The sequence below is a fragment of the Hevea brasiliensis genome, chromosome 18 (genome assembly GCF_030052815.1).
Source record: "Hevea brasiliensis isolate MT/VB/25A 57/8 chromosome 18, ASM3005281v1, whole genome shotgun sequence".
In the NCBI taxonomy this organism is placed as follows: domain Eukaryota; kingdom Viridiplantae; phylum Streptophyta; class Magnoliopsida; order Malpighiales; family Euphorbiaceae; genus Hevea; species Hevea brasiliensis.
In genome coordinates, this window is record NC_079510.1 from 52344885 (window position 1) to 52359731 (window position 14847).

The 14847-nt window shown below is 34.4% G+C and overlaps 1 protein-coding gene and 1 non-coding gene across 3 annotated transcripts; one reads left to right on the forward strand and one right to left on the reverse strand.

The window, feature by feature from the left end:
- The first annotated feature begins 295 nt into the window (after positions 1 to 295).
- Positions 296 to 402, forward strand: LOC131176122 (small nucleolar RNA R71). Its single transcript, XR_009146250.1, has one exon. It is a non-coding gene; the product is annotated as a small nucleolar RNA R71 (small nucleolar RNA).
- Positions 403 to 1799: 1397 nt separating this feature from the next.
- LOC110668753 (uncharacterized membrane protein At1g16860) lies at positions 1800 to 8133 on the reverse strand. 2 transcript variants are annotated; one of them, XR_009146037.1, is made up of 5 exons: positions 7227 to 8133; positions 6304 to 6459; positions 5438 to 5649; positions 4629 to 5209; positions 1800 to 2467 (listed from the first exon to the last, which is right to left on the reverse strand). XR_009146037.1 is itself a non-coding variant. In XM_021830121.2 (4 exons), exons 1-4 carry the CDS (start codon positions 7974 to 7976, stop codon positions 5017 to 5019), a joined length of 1311 nt encoding a protein of 436 aa, XP_021685813.2. In that variant the 5' UTR covers positions 7977 to 8133; the 3' UTR covers positions 4451 to 5016. The 2 variants fall into 2 exon arrangements, 1 of the variants encoding a protein (XP_021685813.2); XM_021830121.2 differs by lacking the exon at positions 1800 to 2467 and having other exon boundaries at positions 4451 to 5209.
- Positions 8134 to 14847: the final 6714 nt, after the last annotated feature.

Below are 14847 nucleotides of genomic sequence, written 5' to 3' on the forward strand. Positions count from 1 at the left end.
AGTTGTAGGAGTTGAGGTTGTTGCCTTTGTGCAAAAATCACTAAGAAGCTGAGTCAACTGATCAAATCTTGCATTCATGTAGCTAAATGAGTCAAGTTCATAAATCCCAGCCTTCTTTGGCTCAAGTGCTCTAGGATTTCCCCATAAATGGGTATTATGAGCAATCTTCTCTAATAGATCATAGCATTCTTCACTTGTCATTCTCATGAAATCTCCTCCTGCTTGTGAATCAATTGTGTTTCTTATGGCTGGAGTAACTCTGGTGTAGAAATTCTGAACAATCATCCATTTCGGTATTTCATGATGAGGACATTGCCTTTTAAGCTCCTTAAATCTCATCCAAGATTCATATAAAGTTTCATCATCTCTTGGCTTAAAAGCTACCATCAAATTCCTCAAATGAGTGGTCTTCCCAGGTGGGAAAAACTGAGATAGAAAAGCTTGAGATAGCTGCTCCCAAGTAGCTATAGTAGCTTGTGGAAGTGAGTCATACCACTCCAATGCTGAATCCCGAAGAGAGAATGGAAATAAGGTGAGCCAAATAACTTCATCTGAAACTCCAGGCTGCCTTTGTGTACCACATATCATCAAAAATTTCTTCAAATGAGAATGAGGATTTTCAAGTGGACTTCCTCCAAATTGTGAATTCTGAACCATTTGAATGAGACCAATCTTTAACTCAAATTGATTAGCTCCAATAATAGGTCTGTTATCTCTCACATCAGCACATCTAGGAAAAGCATAATCTAACATGGATCTTCTTTGAGGATCATTTTGATTAACTACTTCATTTTGCCCGTTTTGCTCATTTCCTCCATTGTTTCCACCAATAGCTCTATTTTGATTCTCCATATTTTCAATTGTCTCCTCTTGCTCAAATCTTTGTTGTTCTTCTTTTTCTGCTTCTTTTCTTCTCTTGTATTCCTTTTTGTTGGCTCGACAGAATTTTTCAATTTCAGGATTGAACAACAATTCAGTGTCGCTTATGCTTTTCGATCGTCTCATAAACAAGAAAAGTACCTGAAAAACACAAGGAGTAGTAGTGAAGATAAAAGAAAATAAAAATTCTAATCAGCTTAAAACAATTAAAATCCAACTTAAAAACAAACAATTCCCCGGCAACGGCGCCAAAAACTTGATACGGTGTGTCCGCAAGTGCACGGGTCACAGTAGTATAGTTTTAAAAAAAATGATATCGATCCCACAGAGAATTGTGCTTAAATTGGAAATAAAAGTATAAGCTAATTAGAATGACAAAATTTAAAGATGTAAAATGAAATTTGGAATTAAAATTGGTATTTGAGGAATTAAAACTAAATCAAACAATTAACTAAAATTAATTAAACTAGATTACCAAAAATTAATTTGAAATTTCTATTTATGAAATTGAGAGGAATTAAATCTAAATTCAATAAAAATTAAAGTGATTCTAGAGATTGGATTTTCCATATTGTTTGCATGTGGTTTATCCCTAATTTAGCCAAACACATGAGAATTGCAATTTTGAGGGAAATCAATTCTTAAATTTTTGAAACCTTTTTCAAGCATTTCAAAGTTGGTTTTCATTAAATCAAACCCTGTTTTCACGGTATTTCAAACCTAACAAAAACCCAATTAAAACTCTAATTGATTTTGGAAAGTTCCCCTTAATCCTCTTAGCTTATCTCTAACACCAAGAAAATAAAGTTTATTGCAAGATTAACTATCCCTAATATTCACTTTTCAGTCCATCTATTAAGGATTAAAGCTTAACTTAATGAGGGCCCATTCATCAAGCAAGGCAACAAGCTCACAAGCAATAAATCAAAATGTAACAAATCCCATTTAAATGGCTAAATCAGTTCAAAACCACAATACAAATTAATATTTACAAACCCATCTCTAGAATCTCAAATAACTACTCACTAATCATAGTTTCAAGACAAACCCAAATGTATAAATAAAGAAATAATGGAAATGTAAGCTAAGGAGTAGAAAAACCCAGAAATATGCAGCAGAATCTGCTGCAGAAAAGTGCAAAAAACGGGTTCTGCAGCTGCTGGAAAAAATGGAACCCGTACTCCCTCTTTCTCTCTTTCTTTTCTTGCCAAAAATGCCTCCCTTGCTCTCTATGGAAAGAAAATGATAAATGAGACTTTATATAGGTGAGGGGACTGCCCTAGAATGGGTAAAAAGTGGGAAGGTTCCAGAGAAAGTGAGGTAAAAAAATCAGAGTAACGGAAATGCCACGTCAGCCATTTCCAGTAAAAGTGACATAAGCTGCATCGGTTGTGTCGCGGGTTGTGTCGCAATCTGCCTGAATATCTGACGCTCGACACAACCTGCGACATAAGCTAAATTGGTTGTGTTGCAGGTTGTGTCGCTCTCGGCCATTTTTTTCTCAACTTTAAAAAATTTTTGCAATTCAACTCTAATCTCCTTTAAATGGCTACTTTGATCAAATATACCAAATTTCTCCAATTTTAGCCTACAAAACAAATAAATTCCAAAAATTAGACTAAGAAGTGTGAAAATTATAAAATTGACTAAATATATGCTAATATCTATAATAATAGCTATGAACAAGGGTAAATTATGTGCAAAAATTACATCTAAATGATGATCTAAAATGCATGCATCAATAGTGATAGTGATTGCTGGTAGTAATAGTGATGACAGAATAATAATAGTGATTATAACAATAGTAACGATAATAAATAAAAAATATCAAAATAAATAATCATAAATACATTTAATTTCATATATAATAATTATTACGTAAGTAATTATCATTCTATTATGTGCAACTCAACTCAACTAAGTTTTTATCTCAAAAATTTGGAGTCGGCTATATGGATTCTCTTTCTCCACTCTAAACGATTTTGGGTTAAATCCTCGGAAATGTGTAATGCTTCTAGGTTATGTTATACTACCCTCCTCCAAGTCAGTTTAGGTCTACCCCTTCTTTTATTTCTATCCTCTAACCCAATGTGCTCTACTTGCTGGAGCCTCTGTATGTCTACGCTTCACATGACCAAACCACCTCAATCTCACTTCTCTCAATTTATCCTCAATTAGCACTACTCTTACATTTTCTCTAATACTCTCATTACGGACTTTATCTAGTCTAATATGACCATTTATCCACCTTAACATTCTCATCTCCGCAACTCTTATTTTAGACATATATAACTCTTTCAGTGCCCAACACTCACTACCATATAACATGGCCGGTCGTATGACTGTACGTTAAAATTTTCCTTTCAACCTATTGAGAATCTTGCGATCACATAAAACTCTCGTGGCACGTCTCCACTTCAACCATCCGGCTTTAATCCTATGACTAACATCCTCCTCGTATCCCCCATCTACTTGAAGGACTGAGCCGATATATTTAAAATGATTACTTTGGGACATTGTCACTCCATCTAAACTAACTCATTTCCTATCACCAGTTCAGCCTTCACTGAACTTGCAATGCATGTATTCTGTTTTCGTTCTACTTAACTTAAAGCCCTTTAACTCTAGAGTACTTATCCAAAGCTCTAACTTTCTATTGACTCCTTCTCGCGTCTCATATATCAGAACTATATATTATCCGCAAATATCATGCACTAAGGAATACTCTCTTGTATATGTTTTGTCAATTCATCTAAAACTAATGTAAAAAAGTAAAGGCTTACAGTTGAACCTTGGTGTAATCCAACTGAGATAGGAAAATCTCTTGTGTCTCCTCTCACTATGCGCACAATAGTAGTTGTTCCTTCATATATATCTTTCAATACTTGTATGTACTTAATAGACATCATTTTTTGTTCTAACACTCTCTATAAGACATCTCTTAAAACACTATCATAAGTCTTCTCTAAAATGATAAAAACCATATGTAGATCTTTCTTCACATCTCTATATTTCTCCATCAAACTTATAACGAGAAAGATTACTTGAGAAAGATCGCTTCCATAGTTGAACGATCAGGCATGAAACCAAATTGGTTGGGAAAGATAAAAGTATCATGACGTAGTCGATATTCCACAACTCTCTCCCACAACTTCATAGTATGGCTTATGAGTTTAATTTCCATATAATTTGAACAACTCTATATGTTTCCCTTATTTTTAAAAATAGATACTAAAATATTTCTTCTCCATTCATCAATCATTTTATCATTCTATCATGTAACAAAATAAATTTTATTATAGTATCAAATAATATAATAAACATATAATTAACTTTGATTACGTGATACATAGCTTATATTTTTACATTTTGTTTTTCAACTTTCTTTTATAAAATTTTAATTGTACTAAAAGGTATACATTTCGCACACACAAACGATGAATATGTGTACTTCACATTAAAAAGAAAAGCTAAAAGTATAAGATTGGGTTTTTTTTGGCTTCTCTTGAAAAATAAAATAACCTTTTCAATCTTTATATATATACATAAATGTTGCCCAACATTTTCAAGCTAAAAACATAAATAGTCAAAAAATAATGATGGGTACATTGTCATGCATAATGCCTTCAATTTAACATACATGCCAATTAATGCAAGAAGCACAGCGAGATAATTGCATACACGTATTAGAATTAAGAAAGACACGTATTCTTCAAAAGTTACCGCTAAATACAGACAATTTTACTTACCATACTAACATCAAGTTCATTTTAAGTAATCAACCATTTCCGAACCCCTTTGGGCAGCTCTGCCAACTTATGTACAAAAATCAGCCAAAGTGCCTAGTGCCTAGTGCCATTGTGATACAACATTGTCCAGCTTCTTTCGCAGTGAACTCGTCACAATCTCCAAAAGCATATTTAAAGCTTTTTCACTAGAATATGCTTCATTTATACATATCTTCAGTCTAGTGGCTCTGGAACTTCAAGGACACTTTATATGCACTTTTAATACCTGGAAAAAAAGGGAATGTGGTTCAGCGATGCCTCATGAATCCATTGCTCACCACCCTTCCACTATTTACTTTGTGAAATCCAGCTCAAGACAAAACCCTAACTGTGGTGATACACCAGATATCTACACAGGAACCACATCAGCATCTTGATTGTCATCACACATCAAAACAAGACCTTCAACGTAGGTTGGGAGGAGGCATTGGAACCATTGACAGCCTGTTGAGACAGGCTCTTGAGGTGGAACTATCATCAACACATTATCATGGCGTCGAACAACACCCATCACACTTACAGTGCTCCCTTCTTTTATATACCTGCAATTAAACATAATCTTCAGAAGTGTTAAACTCTGCAACTGTTAAACTCTGCAACCTTAAAACAAAATGTTAAGGGATCAATTAGTGTCTATGTGACCAAGGAACTTTAAGACAAAAAAAGCCAAAAGAGAAAAAGAGGAGGAGGAAGATAGAGAAAGGAAAAAAGGGTGGTGGTGGGGGGGGTGTGGGAGGGCGGGTGGTGAGGGGTGATATTTAGTGACATACCCTTCTTTTAGGCGCATAATCCGGTCATCACTGGAGAGGCTGTGATCAGCTAACCAGCGTAAAAAGCTGGGAGAGAAATCTCTATTCTCCTTCTTTACATCAACTACTGTAACTGGTTTGACAAACGGAGCAACCTTAGCCCCATAGCCTGCCTTCACTAATGCTCTCAATCCTGACTGAAAATCTGATATGTAAAAATCCGCAACATATTTCTGTTCACCAGAATCAACGTATCATTATAATGCACAAGAGGAGTCCAGGACCTGCTTTCTCCAGAAAAGAGTAAGAACCCAGACAAAGCCAATAACTGAAACATTGTCATCACAAATGAAACGCAATTAAATATTTAGGTTTTAGACAACAGAAGCATCATACCCAGTTATTGGGACTTGTTTTGTGCAACTATATTCTATGAATTGCAGTCCAAGAAGAATTGTATTTCCTTACTCCAAAAATAGCCATCTGCTGCTACACAAGTAATTGTCAAATCAAGTGCAGCACTACCATTGCCTATTAGCTCATAATCAAGTAACTGTTGGAGCCTTTAAGCTACTGAGAAAAGGTAAGATGGAATTTAATTTGTACGCACTAGCTCCCTTATTTAACATGCCTACAACATTGCCAGTAACTTTTCATGTTCTCATTCAGCTAGATGCCTTTCTGTACAATGGTACATTTTAAAAATCAGGTCCCATGGTTAATGTTTGTTTTGAATAAACTGAATTTATCAGGTTTAAATAATGAAAACCAAAGTAGTCAGTACTCTAGCAAATGCAGTGAGAAACTGAATCATAAATTTGCAGAGGAAAAAAAAACACTCTTGATTTCAAAATCAATGTACTGGGAATGAAAAGTAACAAACTGACCTCTGAATATCTAGATCCCCATGAGAAGAAACGGTGCTTGGGATGAGCAGATTTTCCACCCCACCCCCTATATTCATACAACTCCGTGGAAATGTATACACACCTGGGTACCCTCTGGTAAGATGATTCCAAAGGTATACTGCCACAAGTGACAACCTACATAAAAGATATCCAAGAATACACTACTTATACAGAATATAAGTATAAATTGCAAACTAGGATGTTTGACCAGCTAACATCAGTGGGCATTTTGCCCAATCTTTTCAAACTAAAGACAATGAAGTTTTTGATAAAGCCAAAGTGATGCACCAAATGACAAGGAAAAGAGGTTTGAAGTCAAAGAAAAGGCTAGACTGCTCTTCTATGGAAGGAAAACCACATTGCAATTATTCTCCAATTAGATTTCAAGTAATCTCATAGAATTCTAACTTTAACCCCACAAGAAGCAAAACTGGTCCCTAAAATCTAGCCAGTACATGCAAACAAGACATTGTGCATCACAGATTTGCGGGCTCAATTCCACCCTTCATGTGGACTAAAACTTTCAACAAACTTCCCTGCACTCGGCAAACTGGGATAAATTTCAATTGGACTCAAATCAGGAGAGAGGAGGGAAAAGGCCCTTTGATAAATATATCATTTATACAAAAAGGTCGCAAGAAAAATCCAATTTTTAATGGAAAATTATCACACCATGAAATCATTAACAAATTAACCAAATCTGTCAAGCTAAATTCGATAAATCTCTGCTTTTCTCTGTTTCCCTTCCTAATATGAAATTATATAAACATGAATAATGACCCACCGATTTCGTATCTATAACAAATTTTGTAGTGTCTTGTGGAAATAGATCAAGGAATTGACCTAAAAATAATAGAGCAATAAAGTAGCGTAATATAATCAGAAAGAGAGGAGAAAATTACCCCCGTGACCTTGACGTATTGCCCATCAATAGCACCTCTTAGCTCAGCATCAGGGTACCTCTTAACAAACCCTAACAACCCTCTCCTTCCCCATACGCAATTCCAGACAAGCCCCAGAATTACGGGCACCAATATCGCCCCCACCGCCACCAAAATAACCGCTTTTTTAACTGCCACCATCAGAAACGCGCCCACAAGCAATCCCATCGCCACCACCACTAATACCACCCACACCACTGGCCTCGAAACCCTAAAACCGACATTGACATCCTCCGTCAAGCTGGTGACCGCTGACCCGTAAAGCGATTTACTAGAGCCGGATCCAACCCCGGAGCCAGCACGGTCGAGTTGGCCGGATCTCCGGTGGGCCGAAGAGAGTGGGCCAGAACCCAATGGACCAGAGCCGAGCGGTCCGGAGGTAATGAGACCGGTGGGCTGGAGGGGCAGGGGACCGGAGGATTTCTTGACTGGGCCGGAGTTGGGCCCCGATCGGACGGATCCGCTATTGTGTTGGGAAGAGGAAGAAGGGCGGGAGTGTTGTTTGGGTATAGGAGGAGCGCCAGTAGGCGAGTGTTGATCGAGGACAGGGATGTCAAACATTTTGCCAAGCTCGCCAGACTTCTTGACGTCACCGCCGGTATAGGGAACGGCGCGTGATGCCATTGTGGGTTGCTTCTCCTTGAGGTGCTCGGGTGGACCTGAAACTAGAAGGCCATTTTTGAGCTGGTGAGAAGGAATTCTGGTCCCCATTATGAAGTTAGATGTTCAGAGGAAGAAGAGAGAACAGAAAAGAGAGTGAGAGAGTGGCAGTGAGTAGAAAGAAGATTCTGCAACAAAGTGAGAGAGTGGAGATAGAGCTGTAGGTGTCAGAAAATAGAAAGAGAAGAAAAGACAAGTGTGAGGAGTTAGGAGGTTGAAATGACGGGAAAGAGGTGAGGAATTACCAAAAAGACGTATGTATCCCAATGTCTGGACGAAAGAGTACAGTAGAGTTTTGAGTGTTTATAGTTTATTTTGATTTTGATTTTCCATTTCTATCCTCCAAGGCACTTGCAAATTGCAATCTTGTCTTTTTTATATAATTAATTTTAAATAAATTTAAAATTTTATAATTTTAAAAATATTTCAATTAAAGTAAATTAAAACTAAATAGTTTTTGTTACCTTTCTTTAGCATTTTTATTTAGCAATACCTTCCCATGGCATACACATGTATGAGGAAATTTCTGCTGCTGGTGCTGGGTCATGCCATAGACATCTGCTTTGCCGCGTTAAACAGTATTTCGGCTTGAGTTGTACTCACAGAAAAGAATGGCTTAAAGATTATTAGTTTTTCATATTCACACGAACTGCACACAAAAGAGGGTAATGCTGGAATTCCATTACTCAATTAGGTCGGTGGCGATTTAAAGGACGAAAATATCCTTGTTGTGCCATAAATGAGCAGCAATCAGCACGCAGGAAGCAGACAAGACAAGCACACGCTATACTAAAATGATACATGCTACAGAATGAGGTAGCAGAGTTGAGGATAAGCTTGCTTCATCTTGGGCTGGACCTAGCTGGAGGACTTTGTTGGACTTGCCACTTAATTTGCAAGTGGCTTTTGCCCATCCCTATTCTCTACAATGAGTTTCCTTTCTTCTTCATTCAACCTTCAATTTAGAAAGCCCAAGAAGCTGAAAACGATGATGTAACCCAACTTGCAAGGGCTTAGCTACGCTACACACAGGGTGTCACGATCCAAAATTTTAAACTGTGACCGATGCATAATTTAAGTATTTTTAAATCGTGTAAATTTTATTAGAATATCTTGAATGAATATATTGTCACTTACTAATTCCAAAAAATAGACAAAATCTAAATAAACAAAATACTGAATAAACATCATAAATATCTCATAAGTAAACTGCGGAGTCTCTACAGATTTCAAATAAAAATTTAAATTGTTCAATAAACTAAACTAATTATTAGTCCGAAAAAATATGAATTCGGGCATATCATGAGAACAAATCAAATATTGTCCCTCTCCAGAAAATAGACTGAATATTTGGATCAGCTACAGAATTGTACTGATCTGAAACAGATAACAAACAGAGAAAACGTGGTTTGAGAACGGAATAGGAACAGGAACAGGCAGACGCTTGATTAATTTCACAATAAATTTTCTATTCAATAAAATCATGCTCGTGTTGTCAAAATCATTAATAAAATAATTTCATAAAATATATATATAAAAGAAATTCATTCAATAAAAATTTTATGGTACAGTGCACCAGGGTGATGATACCTCACATCACCAAAAGCCAGATGGTAAGCGTACCACCAGATATTGGATACATTTCTCCTCCTTCACAGATATCAATGCATATGATACTAATGCAAATCATAAACTACAATGATGCATGACTCGACAATGCAATCTAATACCGTGATAGTCCACACGGTAGGGCCAGAAAACAGAAACAGATACTAGGCACAGGTACCAATTCAAAACAGAAAATCAATTTGTACAAATCAATCAAAATCAATAAAAAATTTTAGATAGCAAATAATAACTGATAGTGCAATTTCAATAGTTTATTTCAATAATTTTAGAGAGTTAATAAGATCAAATTAATTTCAAATCAATTCAGTGTAATACATCGGTAAATTTTATAACCAAATATCAATCAATATAAATACATTAAAAGCCCGTTCCCAGAATCATAATGGCTCTAATGCAGAGATAGTTGACAAAATCAATTATTTAACTGAAATTGAAATAAAATTCAATAATAAAATAAAACTCTAGAAAATCACATGTAAAATAATTGTTAAAATATTGATTTAAAATTTCATTTAATAATAAACTTAATGCTAAGAAATTTTAAAATAGACTAAAACGGTGTCATGTACTATAATTACCACTCACCTGGAACCTCTAAAATAATGATTATTTTGAATGAACGAATAAAAGAGAAATATCAAATAACAATAAAATAAAATAATTTTAATATATATATATATATATATATATATATATATATATATATATTTGTATATATAATCTAAATTCAAAGTTATTGTTTTCACAGTAATTATGATTAACCCAATTCAGTACCAATAGTCAAAAAGAAGAAAAATAAATTTCTAGAGTAGTTGTAACGGTTTAAGGAGAGAAAATAAAATCGAGTTCACCTATTATTGAACAAAAAACGAGAATTTTTATCTTAAAAACAGAATCGAATGTGATGAATAGAGAAATAAAAATTTAGGGATTCTCTACGCACATCAAATTATAAATCGTAAATTTTTTATATATTTATATATATGTACATAAATAACAATAATTAAAAGATAATAAAAATACCTGTTGAGAGTATTTAGTAGAAAAAGGAGGTAACAAACAGGTTTTGAAAGCAAAGTTTAGCAGAAGAGATGATTAGGGTATATATATATTACAAGAGTTCTATTAAGTGTAGAATGGGATAAGAGTTATTATTGAACTAGGTTGTTCAGATTGCAGATATATATTAAATTTCAAAAATAATATACATATATCTAAAAATAAATAAGCAGGTCATCCAATAAAATATATATTTTTTATAAATATATTAAAGTATTATTAGCTAATTAAAATAAAATAATAATAAATATATATGGGTTTCCACACAGGGCTTAACGAGGCTCGCCACGGATCATCGCCTTCCTCGTAACCATCCCTTTCCAAGGCTTGCCCACTTGCCCTCCTCACCTACTCCACCCACTTTACATTTCATGTATTATATATTCACCCACCATCACCACCACCATCATCATTATCAATTTCAATTAAGACTTAAACTTGAGATTTTGTCGTTTAAAAATTAATTTTTTATCTAAAAAATAGAAATTCAAACTTAACACCTATATCTTTACTGAACAAGTTAAAAAACTACTTCAATATAATTGAATTAAAATTTATTAATATTGATACTTCTATCTCAAAATCTTAGTTAAATAGTTAAATTTATATCTAGCATGACAGCCAAATAGTCAAAATCACTTTTAGCATGGCAATCAAGAAGATAGATGATAATTTAAACAAACGAGCCTAACAAGTAGAAGACTGAATAAACCTTCATTTGCCCAACAAGGCGAACGAATATCATACCGAGCAAGCAATTATGACAAAGCAAAGTCTGAATGTCACGACCCGAACTCATGGGCTGGATCAGCACTAAGACCTAGGCCAGCCTAAAGCCCGCGAGGCTCATAGTAAGCCTTATCGTTCCCCAAACCCATGACCAGACCCAAAATTTAAGCCCAACATGCATATAAAATAAATTAAATCAAATTATTATAATTTTATTTCAAGCCAATTTATTCTAATAATCTCAGAATATTTAATGAATTTTTAGAGCTCGTTTGAGTGGTTTTTGCAAAAAGGTTAATTTCAGGGATTAAAATATAATTTTTAAGATTATGAGTATTGACTGTTTTGGAGGGTCCAGGAGAGGTCATATGACGTTGATGAGATATGATTATGGAAATTGAGATTTAGAAGCATTATTTGAATCTTTTTGCAAGTTGGATAGGTCCTAGGTATAAGAGAGACTCTGCCGAATTTTCGGCACAACTTAGGGTGTCTTTGATCATTTTTAAACTTGTATTGAGTCAAATATATTAAATAATTACAATGAAATTGTCAGGTGAGTTGGGACAACCTTCCTCCTTCGCTCAGCCGCCGCAGTGACCTCGGTTTAAGTCTGTGAGTAGAATATTAATTTTAATTATAATTTCAATATTATTATATATTCAAGGCATGCCCATGCATCACCTATAAATATATTTATATAGTTAAATACTAGGTACGTTTTATGTTGCATTTTTGGTTAATGAAATGTTTATGAATGTTGTTTTATGGTAATTTAGAGCAGTGTGCGTATGTTGGTGTGCATGTGGTGTATGATATTGGTTATGGACTGGACGGGTAGACGCAGTTGAAGCTTGACTTGCTGGAACTCGATCCTTTATGGATAAGTCAGGATAGGAGCGGCTCAAGATGATCTCGCTGGCCCTCATATTTGGTTTATTAATAGAAGTCCGACTTGAGAGATACTCGCTGACAGATGTTGGATTAAGAGAGCTGTTCAAGGAATCAGCTCTCATATATGTATTGTTTAAATACTATTGGGTGTGTGAGTGCTCCAAATTACATTTTTGCTGTTGTGATATGATTTGTATGAAAATTATGATGGTGTTGCATTTCACTCTTCAGGATGCATTAGCTTTAGATAACTATAGAAATTATAGTTAAAATTGGTATTTTACTCTCTAAGTCAAATGCTCACTCCTGTTCACCTTATTTTTTTAGGATACAGGAGATTTCTTATTGAGTTCTAACCTGCCTCTCTCCCTCGCAGGTCATCTATTAATGTCTATGATGTTTTGTATAATTTTACTAACTTCTAGAATTTCGCATGTGTTAGAAGTACTTTATTTGATTTGGGTCTATATTATAATTGCCACGTTAGTTTGTAAACCTATTAAATGCATGCATGACTGGGTTGGATGAGGGAGCTGAGCTCCCATTGTATTTTATGACATTATGAGTATGTGGAGGGTGAGCTGAGCTCCTCAAATGATTATATATTATACTTACAGGTCAGGCGAGTTAAAAACTCCCTGTTGTATGGTCTATGTTATGGCTGGATTCTGTCTGGTTGAATTCTTGAAATTGGGCTTAAAATGGGCCTTAGGATTAGGTTAAGGAATAGTTAGACTTATTACAGGCGTCGAGGACTTTAGGCTGGTCTAGGTCCTAGTGCTGGTCCAGCCCATAGGTTGGGTCGTGACACTGAATCTCACGAACCGAGTAATAATCACACCAACAATCAAGTAAAAAGAGATTTTATGAAGACAATTTCAAAATTTGAGAGAAGATAATCTCTATAAAAATAGTAACGACTATTTCTCTAAAAAGTCTATAAATACTAACCAAGTGACGAGAAATAGGTACGTATATTTATTCAGCAATTCTTATCAAATAGTTCTCTAATATTTTCTTAAATATCTCAACTAGATCTCTAACTTGAGTATTAGAGTGGCCTGCCATTAGGCCATCCACCTTATATTTTCTCCTATTGCATGTTTACGTGGCTTCAGGACTAGAACTAAAACTCCTCCGATAGCATAAAATATTATTTTTTTAAACCTATTTTTTTCCATACTCATATATACCATCTCATACTAATCCTAACGTGTATATACTATATATAACAAAACATGGTTTTAGCCAAAATTTTTTTTTAAAATTTGATTTCAGTGCAATTAAAATTTAAATTTAAAATATAATATATTTAAAGATAACTCCTATAATACTGAATTAATACCTTTATATTTTGTTATAATCATTGTAAAAATTATATTAGTATTTGCATAATATATGTATTTTTTTTTACTTTAAAATCAAGTTATATAAATATATTAGTCCATTTGGATTAGAGTTGAAATGTTAATGAATTTTATAAAAAATTATGGAGTTCATTTATAAATCAAATTTTATTTATAAATCTAAATTTAGAATTCTATAAAATTTATTATATCTCAATCAAATTTTATTAATTTGGATAAAATGCTTAAAGTGTAATCCTCCTATTTAGGTTACTTACCGAATAGAGTGAGTAATTAATATCAAGATTGAATGGCTAATTATACTATATTGTACTAATATTTCATTAGTTGCTTTTGAAATTTGAGAGGGTAACAAATTTCTCAATCCCCAGCTCATATAGGACCAATGATTTAGGCATTTTTATAACAATATTCACAAAGCAAACGCTCAAAGCTGTAGAGCTGAATGCCGCCTTTCCATGTATACTCTTTGTCTCCTAGAGGAAAAGAAATTTCCACCCATTCATATGCTTAGAGAGTGGCAAAGTTGAAATGAACAAAGTGTTTATTCTTTTGGAATTATATTTTAATTACCTGATTCCATGCTCGTGGAATGCCATTGGACTTATCCTTTGAAACTAGACCAAAACGCTTATTTATTGTTTTAGCCAGGCTACCTAACCAGCAAAGGCCAAGTTCCCGTGCTGATGAGGTTTTTTTTTTAATGTATTTTTAAAATTATGAAATATTGAATTTGAATTCTAATTAAAATCAATTGCACTAAAAAAAAGTCTACAATATGGAGAAGTAATAGTCGACTAAAATGAGACATCTTCTAAATCATCTGAAAAAAATAAGAGACAACTTGACTTGTTCTTAATTAAGCACCAATTGATGTCGTCTAAATCTGATTAATTGCCTCTTGTTGCCAGAATCCTGTTCTAAATCACACGCAACCATACATGCAAGCCCTTGGATAGCTCTTTTTCATCATAAACTCCCAAAATATATGAAGGAAATCGTAGATTGTTTCGCACTACAGGGAAACGATCCCCAAATGTCATTCCAATGGTTGCCGCCCTAGAGCTACCATGTACACCGGGAAAAAGAGAAAACAGTGATTAGTGATTGCCACTCGCCACTTGTCTTACCAGGCACTCTCCACGTGTACTGTACCAAGTATAAAGGATGGGCAACTGGGCATATATATATATATATATATATATATATATATATATGTATGTATCTCCAAAGTTTGAACCGTG

Bases quoted from the DNA above. Each gene is read 5' to 3' on its own strand.
- LOC110668753 (XM_021830121.2), bottom strand. From the start codon at position 7,976: ATGGGGACCAGAATTCCTTCTCACCAGCTCAAAAATGGCCTTCTAGTT. The intron at 6,460-7,226 runs GTAATTTTCTCC...TCTTTTATGTAG, and splicing joins AATACGTCAAGGTCACGGGG to GTTGTCACTTGTGGCAGTAT. The intron at 5,650-6,303 runs GTCAGTTTGTTA...TCTGGTGAACAG, and splicing joins GGGGATCTAGATATTCAGAG to AAATATGTTGCGGATTTTTA.